At 40.9% G+C, this 19,705-nt stretch overlaps 1 protein-coding gene across 3 annotated transcripts in view; it reads right to left on the bottom strand.

The window, feature by feature from the left end:
* Positions 1-10,180: 10,180 nt before the first annotated feature.
* Positions 10,181-19,705, bottom strand: part of grb10b (growth factor receptor-bound protein 10b) — a 62,323-nt gene continuing 52,798 nt past the window's right edge. For 2 of the 3 annotated variants that reach the window (XM_070967064.1, XM_070967063.1), the window contains exons 7-17: positions 17,107-17,222; positions 16,591-16,665; positions 14,687-14,824; positions 14,288-14,398; positions 13,949-14,047; positions 13,679-13,756; positions 13,146-13,262; positions 12,651-12,717; positions 12,438-12,525; positions 12,207-12,300; positions 10,181-11,721 (exon numbers count right to left, since the gene is read on the bottom strand). In XM_070967064.1, the coding sequence (XP_070823165.1) occupies positions 11,575-11,721; positions 12,207-12,300; positions 12,438-12,525; positions 12,651-12,717; positions 13,146-13,262; positions 13,679-13,756; positions 13,949-14,047; positions 14,288-14,398; positions 14,687-14,824; positions 16,591-16,665; positions 17,107-17,222 (1,130 nt within the window). In that variant the 3' untranslated portion in view covers positions 10,181-11,574. The remainder of the gene's footprint in view (positions 11,722-12,206; positions 12,301-12,437; positions 12,526-12,650; positions 12,718-13,145; positions 13,263-13,678; positions 13,757-13,948; positions 14,048-14,287; positions 14,399-14,686; positions 14,825-16,590; positions 16,666-17,106; positions 17,223-19,705) is intronic. The other variant, XM_070967065.1, reaches the window with a different exon arrangement.

Consider the following 19,705-nt stretch of genomic DNA (forward strand, 5'->3'; position numbering starts at 1 on the left):
TTATCTTGCCACTAACCACCCCCACCCCACCAACCTCCACAAAGCCAGCCAATGGGAATGGAGCCCACAGCCAATACAGACTAATTCACAAGGAGTTCCTAAAGCTGTGGTTACTGTGCCTCTATACACACACACACACACACACACACACACACACACACACACACACACACACACACACACACACACACACACACACACACACACACACACACACACACCCACACACACACGGATATAGGCTTTCTGACACTTTCATTACGTCTGCACAGACAGACAGAGATAAAATAGACATAGTTAAATTACTCGGGCATGAAAAATACATGAGTGATAGTGAAGAGAAGTGAAGAGTGAAGAGAACCATAATACTAACAAAAAAGATATATTAAAAAAAATTCTATATACTCCATTTTTCTTAGGTCATACTCATTAGTAATACAATAATAACATTTTTGCTGTACTGGCTATGAAGATAGAGGATACAACATTACCAAAATATCTTATAAATTAGAATTAAATTATTAGAATTTATAAACAATTTTTTATGAAAAAGATTAATTTTTAAAATTATTATTAGAGTGGCTTCGGGGTGTTTCTGAATTTGGGTTATGATCACGGTCCAGTTTCAAGTATCCAGTTTTGGACAAATACCCTTAAACAAGGTGGCATTACTTTTAAAATAACTTTGACGTCTAAATGAAGAAATCAGTTTGATAACCTCAGTTCATTTAATCGTTTTTGAAGTGTTTTTTAAGCATTACTTAGCCTTTCATTTGTGTGCTCATCACCACATGATCACATATCGTATCAGGATGCATGATTATGAAGAAAAAGAGGTAAGGTAAATATTTCCAGACCACAAAGTTTTTGGAAGGGGTGTGGTGTGTTTTCACAGTTAAAATCATTTGAGGCTGTGCGAACATGATCTTGTGGCTTGAAGAAGATACTCTGTAAAGGTCAACAGGTGCAATGTGTCATGTGTTACCTGGCTAACCAGATAACTGATATGGAACTTAAACATCCAGACTCCTTGCTCATTGTTGTTGGGGGTTTCAACAGAGCAAACATCAGACAGACAGCAGAGTAAATGTCCAGCCAGGGATGGAAACAGTATGGACCACCGCCACCATAATAAAGGCCACAGATTGCTGTGGTCTATGTGCAGTTTGGGGACTCTGATCACTGGTTCATCTTTTCCAAGTTAACAGACAGAAAATAAAATCTGCTAAGCCTGTGGTCAAGACTGTGAGGAGAGGGACCAATGAGGCAAAGCTGGAATTACAGGCGTATTTTTGAGGCTGCTGCTGCAGACCCGGTAGAGTGAGTTGTTATGAACATGAGTGTGCATCGACAAGCCAAAGACCTGAATGTGTGAGCAGCTGGCATTGTGTAGTTAGAACAAGCTGGAGCTGAACAACTGCACAGATGACTCCAGGTTCATTATGAAATTTACAAAAACAGTCTCCACACCTATAACCATGAACTAAAGAAGGCAAGGCAAGCATTCTTCTCAGAGATTATCAACAGAAACTGTAATAATGCCCTCACTTTGTTTTCTGTTGTGGATAGACTGACAAACCTCACAGCATTAGTCCCTCCTGAGCTGCTATCCAACAAGTCATGCAATGATTTTGCAGCCTTTTTTACAGATAAAATTTCAAGGATAAGACAAACAGTGTGCAGCTCCAACTCAGGCAAAATGATAGCTCCAGATGTGTTGCAGATAATAAATAATTCTCTTCAGTCCAGTCAGTTTCCCCAGGCCTTGAAAACTGCAGTAATAAAACCTCTCCTAAAAAAGACTAATCTGGATGCTTCAGTAATAAGTAACTACAGGCCAATATCAAATCTTCCCTTTCTAGGAAAAATTATTGAAAGGGTTGTTTTTCAACAAATGCATGCTTTCATGATGCAGAACAATCTTTTTAATGCATTTCAGTCTGGATTTCACAGCACAGCACTGAGACTGTACTTATCAAAGTTTTAAATGACATACATCTGAATAATGATGCTTCCAAAACCTCAGTCTTAGTATTATTAGATCTCAGTGCTGCCTTTGATACGGTTGATCATGACATACTTCTTGACAGACTGGAAAAGTGGGTGGGACGTACTGGCACTGTACTACACTGGTTCAAATCATATTTACAAGATAGAGACTACTTTGTGTCAATTGGTGAACATGTGTCTGAACGAAAAAAGATGATGTGTGGGGTGCCACAAGGGTCCATTCTCGGACCACTTCTTTTCAATATCTACATGTTGCCCCTAGCTCAGATTATGGAGCATCATAATATTTCTTATCATACTTACGCAGATGATACACAACTTTAGATTTTTGTGTCACCACATGACTACAGTCCCTTACGTTCACTGAGTGAGTGTATTCATCAAATCAATGAGTGGATGTGCCAGAATTTTCTTCAGCTTAATGCAAATAAGACAGAAGTGATTGTTTTTGACCCAAAAATGAAAGGTTAAAGATCAGTGCTCAACTTAACTCCATGTCACTGACAACAACAGATAAAGCCAGAAATCTTGGTGTAATTATTGATTCTGACCTGAATTTTAACAACCATTTAAAGCTGATTACTGAATCAGCCTACTACCACCTGAAAAATATAACCAGAATCAAGGGATGTCTGTCCAAAGAAGACATGAAAAAACTTGCTCATGCATTCATTTTCAGTAGGTTGGACTATTGCGATGGAGTCTTTACTGGCCTTAACAAAAAATCAATTAGGCAACTACAGCTGATTCAAAATGCTGCTGTACGAGTCCTTACAAACACCAGAAAAATGGACCATATCACACCAGTCCTCAGATCACTACATTGGCTTCCTGTGAGTCAAAGAATAGACTTTAAAATCTTTCTGTTGGTCTACAAAGCATTAAATGGTCTAGAATCAAAATATATTCTAGATTTATTAACTCCATATGAAGTATCCAGACCTCTAAGGTCATCAGGGACAGGTCTATTGTGTGTTCCCAAAATGAGAACCAAACAAAGTGAAGCAGCTTTCAGCTATTATGCTCCTCACCTGTGGAACATTCTCCCTGCACACCTGAGGTCTGCACCAACTGTCAGCTCATTTAAATCAGGGTTGAAAACATTATTATTTGCTACAGCTTTTACTTAAAGTAAATGTATTTGCTCAATGGTTTTAATCATTCTAAATGCTAAATTATTGTCTTTTACTGGCTTCTGTTTTTAATTTTCCTTTAATTGTATTTTATTTTTATTTTTCTATTCTCTTCTAATTTCTTTCTTTCTTTCTTTCTTTCTTTCTTTCTTTCTTTCTTTCTTTCTTTCTTTCTTTCTTTGAAATGTATGATTTTAATGTATCTTTATGCTTCTGTAAAGCACTAGGCAATTCATACATAAAGCACTAGGCACTAGGCAATTCATACATTGCCTAGTGTATGAATTGTGCTATACAAATAAATTTGCCTTGCCTTGCCATGACAGTGGACTATTGCATTACCTGGAAACTTGTTGCCTTTCAGTGCCACTTACTGTTTCTTGTGTCAAGAGGAACAGAAGCCAAGAGTGGCCATGCTTGAACTTACTTTTCTAATGTTATATTGAGATAATGAAGCTTGTTCTCTGATAACAGGTTAATTCATCAAGGTGTCTTGAGGCAACTTAATAACCCAGTTTTTACAGTACACCTTGCAGCAACCTTGTTTTAGCTTAGAAACACGCTTGAGCTGTCATTGTTGTTGTTGAGCTGGGACATCCTACAAAACAAATAGTCTGGCAATGCAAAATAACCAATGGGATTGGGGATCAGCAGCCAAAATATCTGCCCTCTTAGTTTTTGCATCAATATGTCATCAGAAATCAGAATCAGTATCAGAAAAAGCTTTACTGCCAAGTACGATTTTAAACATACAAGGAATTTGTTTTGGTGATGTTGGTGCATGACAAATCTTCTAAAAATAAGTTATTAAAAAGTAAAAAATATAACAATATAAATATATATACACACACTATTTTTTTTGGGGGGGGGGGGGTAAAAAGAGCAGTACAGCTGGCAGTAATACAGTATGAAAATTAAAATGTTCATAAAATGTGCAACTCCAAGAAAGGAAATCCAAGCTGAGCGTTAATGTAACGCATAGAGTTATGGCAATGTCAATGTGACAAGTAGAGGCAGAGGTGGAGTGTGAGGAGTGTTGGGAGGGTTCTGGGCCTTGTTGATAAGGCTGACAGCAGATGGGAAAAAACTGTTCTTGTGGCCTGAGGTTTTGGGTCAACCTCCCACCTGTAGGCGGACTTGTCACCATCAGAGATGAGTCCGATGAGGGTGGTGTCATCCGCAAACTTCAGGAGCTTGACGGACTGGTGACTGGAGGTGCAGCTGTTCATGTACAGGGAGAAGAGAAGAGGAGAAAGAATACAGCCCTGGGGGGATCCGGTGCTGATGGTCTTCGAGTCAGAGATGTGTTTCCCCAGCTTCACGCACTGTTTCCTGTCAGACAGGAAGTCTGTAATCCACCTGCAGGTGGAGTCAGGCACGCTCAGCTGGGAGAGCTTCTCCTGAAGCAGAGTTGGGATGATGGTATTAAAGGCAGAGCTGAAATCCACAAACAGGATCCTAGCGTAGGTTCCTGCGGAGTCCAGGTGCTAGAGGATGAAGTGGAGGGCCAAGTTGACTGCATCGTCTACAGACCTGTTGGCTCTGTAGGCAAACTGCAGGGGGTCCAGGAGAGGGTCGGTGATGTCTTGAGGTGTGAGAGCACAAGGTGCTCAAAGGACTTCATGACCACAGAGGTCAGGGCGACGGGTCTGAAGTCTTTAAGTCCTGTGGTCCTTGGCTTCTTGGGAACAGGGATGATGGTTGAAGACTTGAAGCAGGCAGGCTGGTGAGGTGTTAAAAATGTCTGTGAACACTGGAGACAGCTGATCAGTGTAGTGCTTCAAGGTGGATGGAAAGACAGAATCCGGTCCAGCTGTTTTCCAGGGGTTCTGTCTACTGAAGAGTTTGTTGATGTCCCTCTCAGTTTTGAAAGTTCCGTGTCTCTGTCCGTGCTGTAGAGTTGGAAGCCTGTCAGCTGCGGCGCAGACTCCGGTACTAATCCACACAGCCACGTCTCTGAGAAGCACAGGACTGTGCGTAGTCCGTGCTGGCGAAGATGCACGAACACACCAGCCTGCTTTCCTCTCCTCCGGCGTTTCGCTGCATGAGCAAATGTGAGCGCACCTTTGACCCAGGATGTCCAAACTTTCCAATGCTGGGAGAAGAAAATTAGGAAATAAATCCACTGGTGTTGTTACCCTGATGTTCATGAGCTCTTCTGTGGTGAAAGAGCTCTGGGTACCGTCGCAAAAAACAGAGTTAAAACACAAAACAAAACAATGTGCACCAACACACCGAGGCAGCTGTCCACGGCAACATCTTGGAGTTATGTGCTTAAGATAATTTGAAATATAAGCGGGATGAATGGGGTCAGCGTAACATTAGTCTAGATACACCCAAAAAAAGAAAAAATAATGTTTCAAATATTCAAAATGCTAAAGGCACACCGCTTCTTGTGCCTGCCTTGTTTTTGCTTGGATTATACCCATTTATTGCCAACAAAAATTGTACCCATGTCAGATTGGGTCACTTGATGTACTAGTTGTCAGCATGATGTGACTTAGCATTTTGTTTGATGAAGATGAACAAAGATGATTTGGTCCATGGTTGCATTTGACTGAATCCACACTGCAGTGTGGCTTTTAGAGGTGCGCCTTGTTTTTGAAAGTAATGAAGGGAGTTAAGCTTGACAGATGTCTCAGACATCTAATGACACACACTTTTATACTTTGCAATTGACCTTGTAGATATGATCATCTAACCAAAATGTTATTACATAATGACTGCAGTCACATGCACATAGCACAGTACAAACAAATTGGAACATTCTAGACTCTAGAAAATCATTTTATGTAATTCTTTCCATAGAGTGTGCACCCAAGCATACTTTAAAATCACAATATAGCAAACTAACCTTGATTAATGACGATTGAGTAAAACATTGAGTAAAATGTTGTGACAGCGAACTGCAACGCTTCAGACATGTTAATCTGAAATCTGTTTCTTTACCCACAACTGAACTTTAAGGCATGAAATCTCACTGCTTTTGCATGACTCATAATCCAAAGGGTGTGACACACCAGACCACAGATGGTGACAAAGGGTCATTCTCAGTCCGATGCAGTGTTCTCAGCATGGGAGTTGGGAGATTTAAAATAATTTCCTTTGCAGCAGTACGTATATGTCACATAATGAACTATTTGCAGGATGTGTTGGCTCCACATGTGCTGCCACAAATTGTTTCTCAAAATAAGTTCCAGTGACACAAATACATTGCAAGGAACTTCATTTTATCAGCCTCTAAACTTGTTGTGATATTCCGCCATCTAGTGGAGAACCTCAGGGCTACTCTTTCAGTAGAATTTAACATATTTTGCCCTCATATCTGTGTTTTGCTCAGTATGGGAAGTAGAATTTGGAAAAACACAACACTATGCAATATGGCAACCGATGCACATACAGTACGGTTTGCATAACGAACATATCACATACATCTCACAGGGTAGTGTTCCATTCTTTAGTAAGGAAATGTTCCCTCAATAAAGACAAACACAGGTTTTTATATCAATGTATTAATGTTTTATTCTAATTACAATAAACAGAATATATCAGTCCCTTATTTGTACAAAAATACCTGAAAAGGTTACAATTAAGATTTATAAGCCATTCAACTATTTACACATTGAAGCAAAGCACATTTTGAATACAGGAGCTCTCTCTTACAAAAAAGAGATAAGTTACTGTTTTCTTTTTTTGCATTCCCTGAAATACATAGTAGTTTATATTTTTATATATAGATATATTTTTACTTTACTCATTTGTACAGCCACGGTATCTTGCATTGTGACAGTGTTATGAAAATGCACAAGAGAGTCAAGATAATCATCAACGAATCCATCTTTGCAGGATCGGGGCCAATTCACGTTCGACTGCAAAAGTAAACTGAAACTGAACATACGAGCATTCATTCTCCATGACCTTCCACCAGAATCATTTGGAGTGCTGTCATCGAGTACTTGTTAAGCCTGCAGGGTTTTTGAGCATGAACGGTCCTCTCTAAACGATAGCTTTGTCTGCCGTTTGGTCCACAAACGCCGGGTTTTTGCAGAGAAAGAGGAGTCAGCAGAGGCACCATCTGTTGTTACAAGTTACCTGGCGACCAAAACTCACAGTTATTTCATTTACATGTTTGAATGTGTTTTAAATGATCTCTTTAAGACACAAAGTCACATGATCAAGTTCTTTTAATTTACTCCAACTGATTTGGATTTTTTAGGAATCGGTCAGCTGTTGTTGCCTGTTGGGGCTTTAAACCAGTTCAGGTAGCCAGACAAGGATTTTAGGCTTTTTTTTTCTAAACAGCTTAAACAACAGTAACAGTATATAAATAGTAACAACACTATGTATTATACTTGTTAAATTGTACTGGATCTTCCCAATTTTGCTGCAAGGATACTTTTCAAGTAATCACAACTAGCTGATTGGTGGTGCACAAAGTGGACAAAAGTCTGTTAACGAAACTGAAGTATTTCATCATCTTGTACATAAAAGTCCAGGGATGTGATGGACCAGTAGTTTTTAACATGCTCCGAGTCAACCCTGAGCAACCCAGTTACATTCATTTCTGTTAAGAGGAAAAACGTGGCTATCCAACTCCCCTGATTTCTTTTACATGTGTTTGCTAGCTGATTTTACGTTTGCATTTAGATTGAGAGCCTACGAATATAGCAGTTTTTATGTGAACGTTCACTCCACCTAAAAGGCCAGCGGTCCTTCACATGCTGACGTCTGCTACCGTTCACCTCTGTCACAAAAAATGGAATATTGGGAGTTTGCGGATGACAGAGTGGCCAGACTGCTTCGAATCTCAGGGGACATAAATTGCAACAGCTTAAGACGCAGCTGGAATCAACATTTCAGAGATGTCTCAATAGCTTAAGATGACTTTCAGCAACTACAAAAGAGTTCACACACTGTTATAATCCAGATTCTTCCAAATATCCACCTATTAAATATCAGTGACAGAATCCCTACACATTTAACTCAAAATCCCCATTCATGCAAATGATAAAACCTACATACTAAATTAAGTTTCTTCATTCTGCTGAAAGGAAGTCAATGCTGCTCTGGTGTGGTTTGAATAACATGGAGGGTGGAGCATGCGGGGTAAGGGTTAAACTGAATGAAAAGGGCTTTTTTTTCTCTACATCTAAATTTCTATGATTCTTTCTTCAAGGCAAGGTGTTTAAACAGTGAATTATGAGAATGTCGAGGTTTACTTGACCCAGTTTCCCAAAACATTTGTGGCTTCGTTAATTAATATCTATTTTTTTTCTAGCTCAGGTCACCACAAAATCATGATGAAGGGAAAAGTTTTTAACATAAAAGTCAATCTGGGAGAAACAAGAACCATAATTAAACCCCCCCCAAAAAACCCATTGTGACTAATGCTTTGGGAAACTCGACCTGTCATCTATGGGAATGACCATGTTAACACTATGGATGCCAGTGTGCTTTAAAAACATCACTTCATAACAAGTGCTGATGATAACAAAATAGTTTTTGAATGAAACTAAAAAAAAAAAGAAACCAAAATACATCAATCGATGCTATGTCATTACAATAATAATAATAATAATAATAATAATAATAATAATAATAATTAGAATTATAAATCACACTGGTCAATCATTTCATGGTAATGACAAAAGGAAACAGTACAGAACAGCGCTGAGAAAAAGAAATCTAAACTTTTCAAGTAATCAGTCACATCCAGATAAATAAATACATTTTGCTGCAACAATACTTTAAAAAATGATTGAGTCATTGCATCTTAGATAAATAATGGTGACCATGCACAGAGAGTCAATGCGGCTCTCTTGATCTCAGATGTTCAGTATAATTTAAGACAACCTGGAGGAAAATAAATGGTGGCTTTTGATGTTGCATTACCGGTGAATAGAAGCCGATATCAAACTGTCTGCTGGCTGGTGCCCTAACCAGAGCCAACATCAAAGCTTGGACTGCGTGAGGTTTCAAGAATTTCAGGGATAATCATGGAATAAAAAAAAATGAGAAAACAGCTGTTTGTGGTGAGACATTCCAAAGAGGGTGGCTATGAACTAAATTTAGAGGGAGTGACGGACTCTGAGTATAAAGCCCAATTACTTGAGGCATTTGTCTTTTTAGAATTTGAGGTGGCTGGGTTTTACCCTTTATGTGTTACCCATTTAGTTTCATTCTGCCAGACATGATCAGTAGGTGCTGAAAGAGTACGCCTGTCTATTCCAAAAGAAATTTGATCCAGGTCATCTGGAGGCCCTGTGCTGAAATCTTCCTTTCACTATCGTTAATTACAGGAGCTCCATCGTAGACTTGCCCAGAACACACAAAAAAATTGTGCACTTTTTTTGACTGACCTCTGCAGGCATTAGGAAAAGAATTGATTTCTGATGAAATTGCACAATCTTGGACAAAAGGTAGTGTATTTGTGTATTCAGTGCCCTCACACTGATGGCAAAATCCTCAGCTTCAGTCTGGTTTTCTAATTATCGTCAAAAGCCCATCATGCACCAGAGGCAACTCGGTAAATTAAAATGAAGGGACCTGGGATGAAACAATCAAAATTGGCCCTGTAGTACTTTAGCAGTCAGAAGTCTGAATTCTCCTGAACTCCACACTGCTGCATTGTGACAGTGTATTTTTACTTTATCCAACAGTAGGCTAAAGAAAATGTGATGAGACAGGTGGAGAGGAGGGAGATAGAGAGGTGTAGCAACAGCAGCTAGCTTGTCAGAGACAGTGAATTCATACAGAGGTGATGTGCAGTAGGCAGTAGGTGTATATGTGATACTATTGGCTCACAAGTACTTCCAGGTAGAAAAAGGCCGCATTATATGGAATGTAATGCACAGAGTCTACGATCGGTGTGGAGTCAGAGCGCTAAACCATGTTCCCAGCCACATTTATGTTTGACAACGTCTCACTGACAGATAGGAGGCAATTTGTGGAACAACACGTGATGCATGAAAAGAGGGTCCAGAACCAGGACAGCAGCTTCCCACAGGATCCACTGCATCTCTGGGCTGATCTCTTTCCTTGGATTTGCTGTCACTTGAAAAACCCCTGAAGGAAATGCTAGTGGTTATCCCTCCCTGTGTTGAGGTGAGGAGAATTGAACAAAAAATTGATACTCTCCACTGTCCCACTTTATCTTTTGCAACAGGTATCATGTTTACCTAGCCTGCAGTAAACTACTGCATATGGTTGCACTTGCTAATTTCCCCCCAATTAGTTACCTGTTTCACTTTTCAACATTACTGTCACCAAAACCGTCTACCCAGTTACACAGTTCCTCTAGCTTTATTACTTGTTATTTCACCCTGAATGACACAGTTGTTTGATTTGCTTATTCATTTTTGAAGTTGCACGGGAAATACTTGGTGAGGAAGTGAAGTGGAGCGTGCAATAGAACAACAAATACAGAATGATCTTATTGTAGCTTATGTGAATAATGAAGAGTTGAAACTATCCAGAATGCATAAGGTGAACTCAAGACAATAATGATAACAATACATAACTGTAATGAATGTATCATTAAGAAAAGAAAGCCTGTGTGGTCAGAGATGAGCAAAGAAATTTATGCCAGGGTGGTCAATGCAGATTTCATATTGTCCACTGTTAAAAAAATACTTTGTTTCAGTTTCAGATTTGTCCTTGGCCATTTTCTCCAGGCTCCTTTGACTCGACAAACCACTGTTGTTTCCAAACCTCAAAAGGACCGAAGAGCAACCCTCGCTCTGGCGCCTTCGGATCTCATCCATGCTGAATTTTGACATGTCCTTACATGCCTGTGACACTAGAGGGCAGTGGCACCATCTCACAGTTAAGTAATGTGACAGCGGAGAAGTCATGCACCGTCAAAGGCCATTCCCAGTTCAATGAGTGCAAAACTAAGAGACAATCAACTCTCCTCTACAGTATGTTCTTTGAGGACATGGGATGAAGTTTGAAACACTACTGTTTGTTCTCAGAGAGCAGAGTGGTCCACGCGAATTGAACTGTCCTGCTGATTGTCCAGTTGAAGGGAAATACAGTCTACACTTGAGCTGTGTGAGGAGACCTCGGAGGTCCCTGTGTCCAAGCTTATTGATGACTATGGGTCGCAAGATTGTGGAAGATTTTGCAACGTCATTGATACAAACGGCAGTGTTCATTTCCTTTATCTTCTCGACTGCGGAACCTCGTGCCAAGTTGTGCATCCGACTCCTCAGACATCCATGCAAACCAAGAGCAATCCAACAAGTCAGCAGTCTCCAGCGGACTCACGACAATATAAAATGCCAACAACGAGACATCAGTCAATTCACCAGCTTCTTATAAAGATAAAAACAAAAAGAACCAACCAACAGAAAGGTTCTTGTTGTTTCATTTGTTTTAGGCAGAGTCAGGTCAAGTGATAGGGGTCATGGGGTCAGATGATCCGAAGATGTCATAAGGCCACGACGGTGCACGGGTGTTTGAGTTTACAAGGCAGCACTCCTCTGTTGAGCTGGTAGAACTCCACCAGCTGAATCAGATCAGTGAATTTGGTGGCGCCATCGTCAAGGCTGAAGAAGACCTGGCCGTCCTCTTCACACTGCCGGCGTCAAAGGGTCCGGGCAAGAGCGAGCAGGGACACGCCGCATGGAAAGAGAAAAAAAAGAGACAATCAGACCTAAACCAGTCGTTTTACCTGTTTGGGCTTGTTAGCAACAAAATGGTATAATTCCCATTATTTCTTACTACAACTTACTATAACTTATTATCAATGCTCTGCCTTAAGGGCTTAATGCAACTCTACGATCTGCAATGGGGTACTGAGCATAGGCAAATCATTTTGGCCGACAGAACAGTCAAGGTCAAGGTTGTTTTTACTGGCTCCCAAAAAAGAAAACAGCCATGTCACAAAAGACACGTAAATAGATGAACAAAAAAAAACAGCTTTAATGTAATGAGTGTCAACAAGTCGGTCCATCTTTCCAAGCACAACAAATATTGTTCAAGCCTTTTTCAAATGCAGCTTGTTCATTCAACACTGAAGGTCCACTATTTAATAAAAGAAAAACACCAAGAAATGCATACCGGTAGTATCTGGAAATGTTTGATTTTCTGGTGATGGCACAATGTGAGCACAAACGCCTTGGGGTTACTCTGACTGACTCTCAGCAGAAACAACCTGTGCAACAAGAGAGAGGAGGACGCTGTGAGAGAAGCATTTGGCTCAATTTTAAGGATACATTATGGAAAAAAATGTATTGATATTCAGTAAATATAGGAAAACTGCATGTATAAAATGAGCTCCAGCTCCCTCACCCATCTACTTGTCCCTGCTGGTGGATTATGCGGTGGGATTCTTCTCTGGTTATTCTGCCATGGAACCACAACTGTGCTATGTGGATGACTGCAGAGAGAGAAAAAAACACATACAAATATATTTTAAAAACGGTTCACATCATTTAAGCTTAAAAAAGTGAGAAGAAGTTAAAGATCAACTGTTCTGTTGATCCTAAATATGTTTGCGTTTACCTGAGCTTAGTGAGGAGTGGTGTAGTGGACTGTGGGAGCCTAATATGTTCATTCGTTGACTCCTCTTCTGAGAGAGACGCCACATACAGACAAAACAACAGGGATTAGTTCACGAGCTGGTGTACATGATAGTTAAGGGTGGACATAATCTGACTGTATTTACACACATTTCTTCACAGTTCAATATGCAAACAGTCATTACTGTATTGTAAAATTATTTTCTAACCTTAAATGAAGGCAAAGTTGACACTGGATCATACTGACTTAATTATTGTGGACTGAGTTCAAGAATTCGTATTTTGGCTGCTGCCCCACAGCCACATCAGCTTTATGAACAGACAAACAACTGCTGTCAGCTCAAAAGAACTGAAAAACCAACACTTAGCTCCATATGAATATTTGGGTAAAATAAATAGTGCCATCTGCACAGATCCTTTGAGGTCCACTCCGAGCATTGTTAACCAAGCTAACAAGTAAACCGAGGTTGCATCTCACCCTCCACGCATGTCCCTCCTCCATGGCAGCGCTCTGAGCTTCCACAGGGTTGTCAATCACCCTGCCTATCCTCCCTGAGAAATCCATTGCCACAAGGGAGTTCTCCGATACACTCCGCTAGGGGGAGATGGAGATACGTGACAGTTAAAATGTCAGCTTAGAGGCACAAGTGACCAGGCTGCAGCTGTGCACACAGGCAGGTGAACATTTTGGTAAATGTCTTTCTGCTAAACTGGTCGGACTTGTCTGTTAGCTGTTTCTGGTGGTGCATGCTTTACAATAGTATTTCTGCACAGTGTTTTGCTCATGTCAAGGATCTGGGGGTTACTCAAAGCAATGTAGATATGCTGAAACAGTCAATTCACTGGTGAAGGTTTTAAGGTGCTTTAAAGGCAGACTATGTGGAAGAAGTCTCACTCCCTACGATATAAAGGGCTCATTCGAAGGTAAAAAAAAACCCAACAATTCTTATTTTATTTTATGATTATATACTGATGAAATCACAACTATGATTATTAAAGAACAAAACTTACCACAGGCGCTGAGAAGTGCGAAAGTAAGGTTTTTCTTTGTTGAGGAATCTTGTAATTCTGGTACAATACAATCCCATACTGCAAAGACAAATACACACACTGATCAAACCAAGAGACTCAACTTCCCAACCCATTTTAGATCCTAGTTTAAGACTTTTGAGAGATGGTAGCTGTGCTATAGTGTATATGCTGTGTGATCAGAAAAGAAAGAAACACATCAAAAACAATGTTATATATCTATTTTTTATTTTCAGACAGTCTTGGTGTTACCTTAAAGAGTCGGAAGGCAGTCATCCAACAAGTCCTGCCCTGCTCATCCTCAGCACACAGCATCCTCAACTCCTTCAACTCCCCTCGAGCTTTATTGGGCTGCGAAGGAACATTTGTCAAGATCATCACTGATGGAATTAAATGAGCTGATACATTTATAGCATCTACAACTTAAAAGGAAGAAAACATAATTGAACTGAGGCAGAACCTCAGCACTCATACACACATGCCAATGCTCCTCTCGTGAGACAGGGAGCTGCACAGGATGTCAATCACTGCTTAGCTCATAATATTTCATTAGAAATCAGCTTCATCTCACTTCTGTCATCTGAGACTCACCTTGATACAGAACTCATAGTCTGTGGGTGCACCATGCTGCTTTTTGCCTGTGATGACAGTGAAGATGTTGCTGTCTTCAAGGTCTGCTAGTAGCTGTAGATGTCTCGGCTCCTGGAGACAGCAATAATTAATAAGTCAGAACATCTCAGAAAGACACAGCCTGGAGGTGTACTGACAGACAAGAGCCGTATGCAGAGAGACCACCATCAATAAGAGGCTGATCCTTTGAAGGTAATAAAACCTGAAATATTTACTGTGTTATTACTAGAAAATGTCTCAAAAGTTTTAATGATAAATATTGTCTGTGAGTACGGAGTAAAAATAAAGACGTCCATGTTAGAAACATCTAAATGGAATACATGCTGCTCCTTGAAGATGAAAAGACTGAGCTGCTGTTACCTTTGAAGTTCCTTTTGTAGAGCAGTAGAGTCCTGAGCGCCGCAGGAACATGTAAATTTTCTTCCATGACTTCCGGCCCACCTCCTTCACATACAGATACCCCTGGATCTCCGGACAGCTACTGGTTGCAAGAAAGTTCTGAAAGAGGGGAGAGACATGGAGCAGGAGATCAGCGCACAGATGTTTTGGATTCATTCACGTGCCCCATCGGGGAGCCTCGGGAGGGCAACGCTGGATCACACGTGAGGCCTCTGTCACCGTCACAGCAGGTTACTGAAAGCTGCAGCAGACACCATCTGCAGAGGCATCAAAGACGGGAGGCAATTGTTTTCTGTCAAACAACACGTCGTCATCTGGGCTTCTCGCATCAGTGACTGACATCAAGAATGACGGCTGATGGCTGAGATGGGCGGCAGCTTGAATTCTTACATAACACAGCAGCCACCACTGTAAGGCCGGACATTGTGCTATTGACTGTAAAATCAACAGGGGTCCTGCCATTGTCATGTGTACGTACATGTGCACTTAAACACATAAACATGAATGGAAATATAGAATTTATGTATGTTTTAAGCATTCATTTTCTATTTTAAATGCAGAAACGGGGAAAAAAAGGAAAAAGAAAAATTGTGTCATGTTAGGCAATGTGCCTGCCAAGACATATACAGTAGCCTACATACATTGAATCAACATACAGCACATTCCTTTTGGGAAACCTTAAAGCCTAAATTGTCTTGTGGGTGTCTGAAGTATTTGGAGTTTGCGGTTTCCATGTTTCACAAAAATATCACACCATGAAGTGGCAGGTTAAGTTATTAGAGCTGATTTGGAACCTGTGGCTTGCGGCTGCAGGCTAAACTGTTCCAGAGGACTCTTCCATATTTAAAGCACATGTTTCCCAGTGTTTTGGAAACATCTGACAATGGGCCTCATGCATGAGCGTTTTCCGACATTTGCGGAGCACACACACACGCGACGTTCATTCAAAAGGCTTTCTTTTTCAGGCACTTGCGCCTCGCTGCCTTGTGTTGACATATGCCTCTTGCATAATTGCAGATATTGCAAACACCTGGTTGAGCTCGGGTCAGCAACCGTCTTGGTTTGGATAGCACTCTAATTGAGTGCAAAGATCTTGTGTTTAGAATAAGTCAAACACTGGTGATTCCTGACACAACTCAGGCTCACCACATCCCCATTCATTATTGAATGACTCCTATTGACTCCTCTATGTAGAGCATAACGGAGCACAGCGTCTATATGATCAGCAGGGGAGTTAAAAGCTTTCTGCGAGTGGAAAGGATGAAGGGATGGATTCCACCGGTGGTTCTGTCTCTGACAGCTCCATTACTTGATACTGTAGAGAGCCAGACTGCATGCAAACCCTCCATCCATTAAGACCAAAGCTGTTCAAAATCCCAAGAATCTTTTTGTCTGGTCTCCTCCCAGACTTTTCCATCTCTTCGTATCTTTTGTGAAATCAGTGCTTGGCCCGTGAGTAGTCTGTGAGGCAGATAAGTAGCATGACTCAAGTGTGTGAATTTGTACTGTGCAAACATACGGCAGGCAGGTGAGGAACTGTATGTTCTATTTCTGCCTGCCTAATTCCATCCATCGCAAGTGTCGGGCCTGCGGTGCGTGTGCCGAGACAGTCATGTGTCAACAGGGGATCAACAGTAGTTATTACTGCAGGCTCTGACGAGACACACTGTCTAAGGGTCAGAGGTGAGGTATGTCAGCTTGATTGTACACTATGTGGCAGGTGCTGACTCTGAGGTAAACTAAGCTGTGTGCGTGTCAGAAAGAGGAGAGAGAATAAGAGACAGACGGAGAGAGAAGCGTGTGTGTGTGTGTGTGTGTGTGTGTGTGTGTGTGTGTGTGTGTGTGTGTGTGTGTGCTGAATGTACCTGGAGGAGCTGAGATGGTGGAATTGTACGACTGGTTTCCTGGCACCATGCAACCATGTGCTCTGGGAAAAATGTCTGGTGGAAGAAGAGGAGGAGGCAGACGGACAGACAGAGAATATCAGCCACTGTGACAATAATTACGGGTTAGGAATTTGTGACAGAAAAAGAAATGCCATGCAAATCTCATTAGTCCAGTCAGCTGTCATAATATTTCAAAAGAATACACGACGACGACGAGAGACACTTTGTCAAAGAGCATGTCTGCGCTGAGTGAACAGTGTCAGCAGACCAGGTTAGACTAGAAACCATGTGGTGCAATGCTGCCTCTTCTTGTTTGTTTGAAATAATCTGAAAATGAAAGATGTCAAACATGACAAAAATGCAAAAAACTAAACTAAATGCAGGAGGAGCTGTTGCCCCTGGTGAGTTTTTAACAAGCTATAGGTATAACATATATCAACAAGATGTCAGGAAGTGACATGGCACGCTAAGAAGCATCAAAGATAAAGTAATTACCAGGGGGTTTCTGAAGAATTCATATTTGGCATAGTTCTTCCTGAAGAGGAATCTACTGTCGCTGTTCATAGAGGCCTGGACCTGAACCACCAGCTCATGGTCTTCTAGACAGCGCTCTGAAGTGAGACAGGCAGAGAGAGGAACAAGAACAGGGCAAGAGGTTAGCATTTATTATTCAAACTACTTCATTTTTTCCGACAACTATACCACATATAAGCTCATTTTAATTGTAAAACCCAGCTGAATATAACACGTTCTGTCAAAAGAGTGAGCACGAGTACGGTGGAAAAGCCCTGTGTAGATATTATGACTGAAGGGAAAGATCCATCATCAGCGTTTCTCATACGTCAGAGACAGAGTCGAGAAAAACATTCAAATGAAACAGAGAAAATAAAAAAGAGAGAAGGCACACTCACTCCACCACAACAAGTAATTTGGTCTATTTTTAAGCACTGATAATCTTATTCTCTTCAAACAACATGTCAGTGGTGTGAGATGATGTCACCTGTTCCCGATGAAAATCAAGCCACATCTTCTCAGAGCCAGTTCATTGTTGTGTGTTGTTTCAAACCTGACCGTCTTTACACGTCAGGTCAGATGTTTGTTTCAATTGGAGCTCAGTCTTCCAAGTGTTTTGTCCCTTTCTTATCCAGCATAATTCCCGTAAACACTAATTCTCTTTTGCCAGTAAGATCTGGATCACTCTGGCGCAGTTTTGCGCAGGGAAACAGCCAACTTCAATTACATCTCAACACGGGTTTAAAAGATGTATTTAGGCAGTACTGAATTCAACATGAACAGTGGCAAATGGTTCTAAATGCTTGAAAATGATCCCGGGTTTAAAAGGATGTTTAGAGATTCAGACTGGTTTCAATGGTTTGTGCTCATCGAACAGGCTGGGACTGGTATCAGGCCAGTGCCTTTCCCTTTCAATGTATGTGTCAAACAGACTGTGATTCACTAAAAGTGTGTCCTTTGGTGGATGTGGTCAAAGGTCCTGGTGATTTATATCCTGTGATGCTGAAGCTGGTCATGACTCAGTCAATTCCAACAGCCTTACACGTTCTCACCGTCATGTCTTTAATAAAAAGACCTCCCTCCTTTCCCTGGTAGATTTCTTAAATTTGCAACTTAACTTTGGTAGTACCACTATTTTCTCTGGTACCTGGTTTCTGACGTGAAATTCAGCTCAGAGAAGTCTGACCGTGCAGCTCTATCTCACATCATTATCTCATTTCCCACCGTCCTCCCTCTTCATCCTCTCTGTCACATTCGCTCTAACACTGTCACGACTCTTCTTTTTCTTTCCGTTTCCTCCCGTCGCCTGTCTGATGAGTCACTCATGTTCGTGACAGTGACTCACCCTTGCAACACTACCTCACTGTGCCACAGTTGTTAACCTTTTCGGGGTGACAAGCAGAGGTCAGTGTTACTTATCTCAAAGGGCTATTTGATCCCATTCAGTGCAGCGTAGCGAGAGTGGGCAGCCATGTACGGGAATAGGACCCTCTATTCAAACCCACTATTGTTCAGGGTTCTCTCAAACTCCTATTCCCGTCTGCCACCCGACCACATGTGCACACATCGTGTCAGAGCACATACAGAGTGGGTGCACGCATGCATGAGCACGTACACACACGAGCAGGGCTTTCACACACTGCCTCATCTCATGCTGCAAACAGCACTACATATGAACTTAAAATATTCTTCAAAGTCTTAAATGACTGGCTAAAAACTGTATGTCTAAATGGAGCCAATATTTATTTAAAGCTACATTTTGGCACTGGAAAGACATTTTACTCTTAAACACAATTGACAAGAAACAAAATATCAGCCAATTTTGACCAATAATGGATCAAATGTAGCACAGATACATTTCTGGTGTATGCAGAAGTAGAAAAACACAAGTACTTAATGGAGAGGTTTCTAAGTTTAGAACTGGAAAGCAACTAGCCACATTGGTCAACTACAGGAAAAGTCTGGAAATCAGACAAAACGACTGGTTGAAATGTCTGCATTACTGTGATGAATATGTCAGACATAAAAAATGCATACAATACAAAATATTTCCCACATTTTTAAAAGCATTTATGATGCATAATTTTTGGATGTTTTTTAGATTATTTTTAAATCCACATATGCACACATCTACAAACACACACACACACACACACACACACACACACACACACACACACACACACACACACACACACACACACACACACACACACACACACACACACACACACACAGTCAGACGCTTACTGGCTGTGTAGTAGCAAATGTATAACCCTTCAATTTGAACAATCAGCACACTGCTGCCTCATTACATCTCATTTACTGAAACTCCTAAACATAAAATACGATAAGTAGTTATTCCAGACCTGAAAAGAATACGGTTGCAGTACAGGTGCGCCAGAATAGAAGAAGGGCTATAATAGAATAGTTACTGCGAGCCAAAAATGATGTCATTTACAACAAGCCAACCTAACTGTATTTGGCAGGATCATGTTGGCAGCACTGATGAGAAACGTAATCGGATCATGATGGATGGTGAAATATTAGGTTAGAACTGTGGGACCTGTACTTTGAATAA

This window comes from Chaetodon trifascialis, chromosome 7, assembly GCF_039877785.1.
Source record: "Chaetodon trifascialis isolate fChaTrf1 chromosome 7, fChaTrf1.hap1, whole genome shotgun sequence".
Lineage (NCBI taxonomy): Eukaryota > Metazoa > Chordata > Actinopteri > Chaetodontiformes > Chaetodontidae > Chaetodon > Chaetodon trifascialis.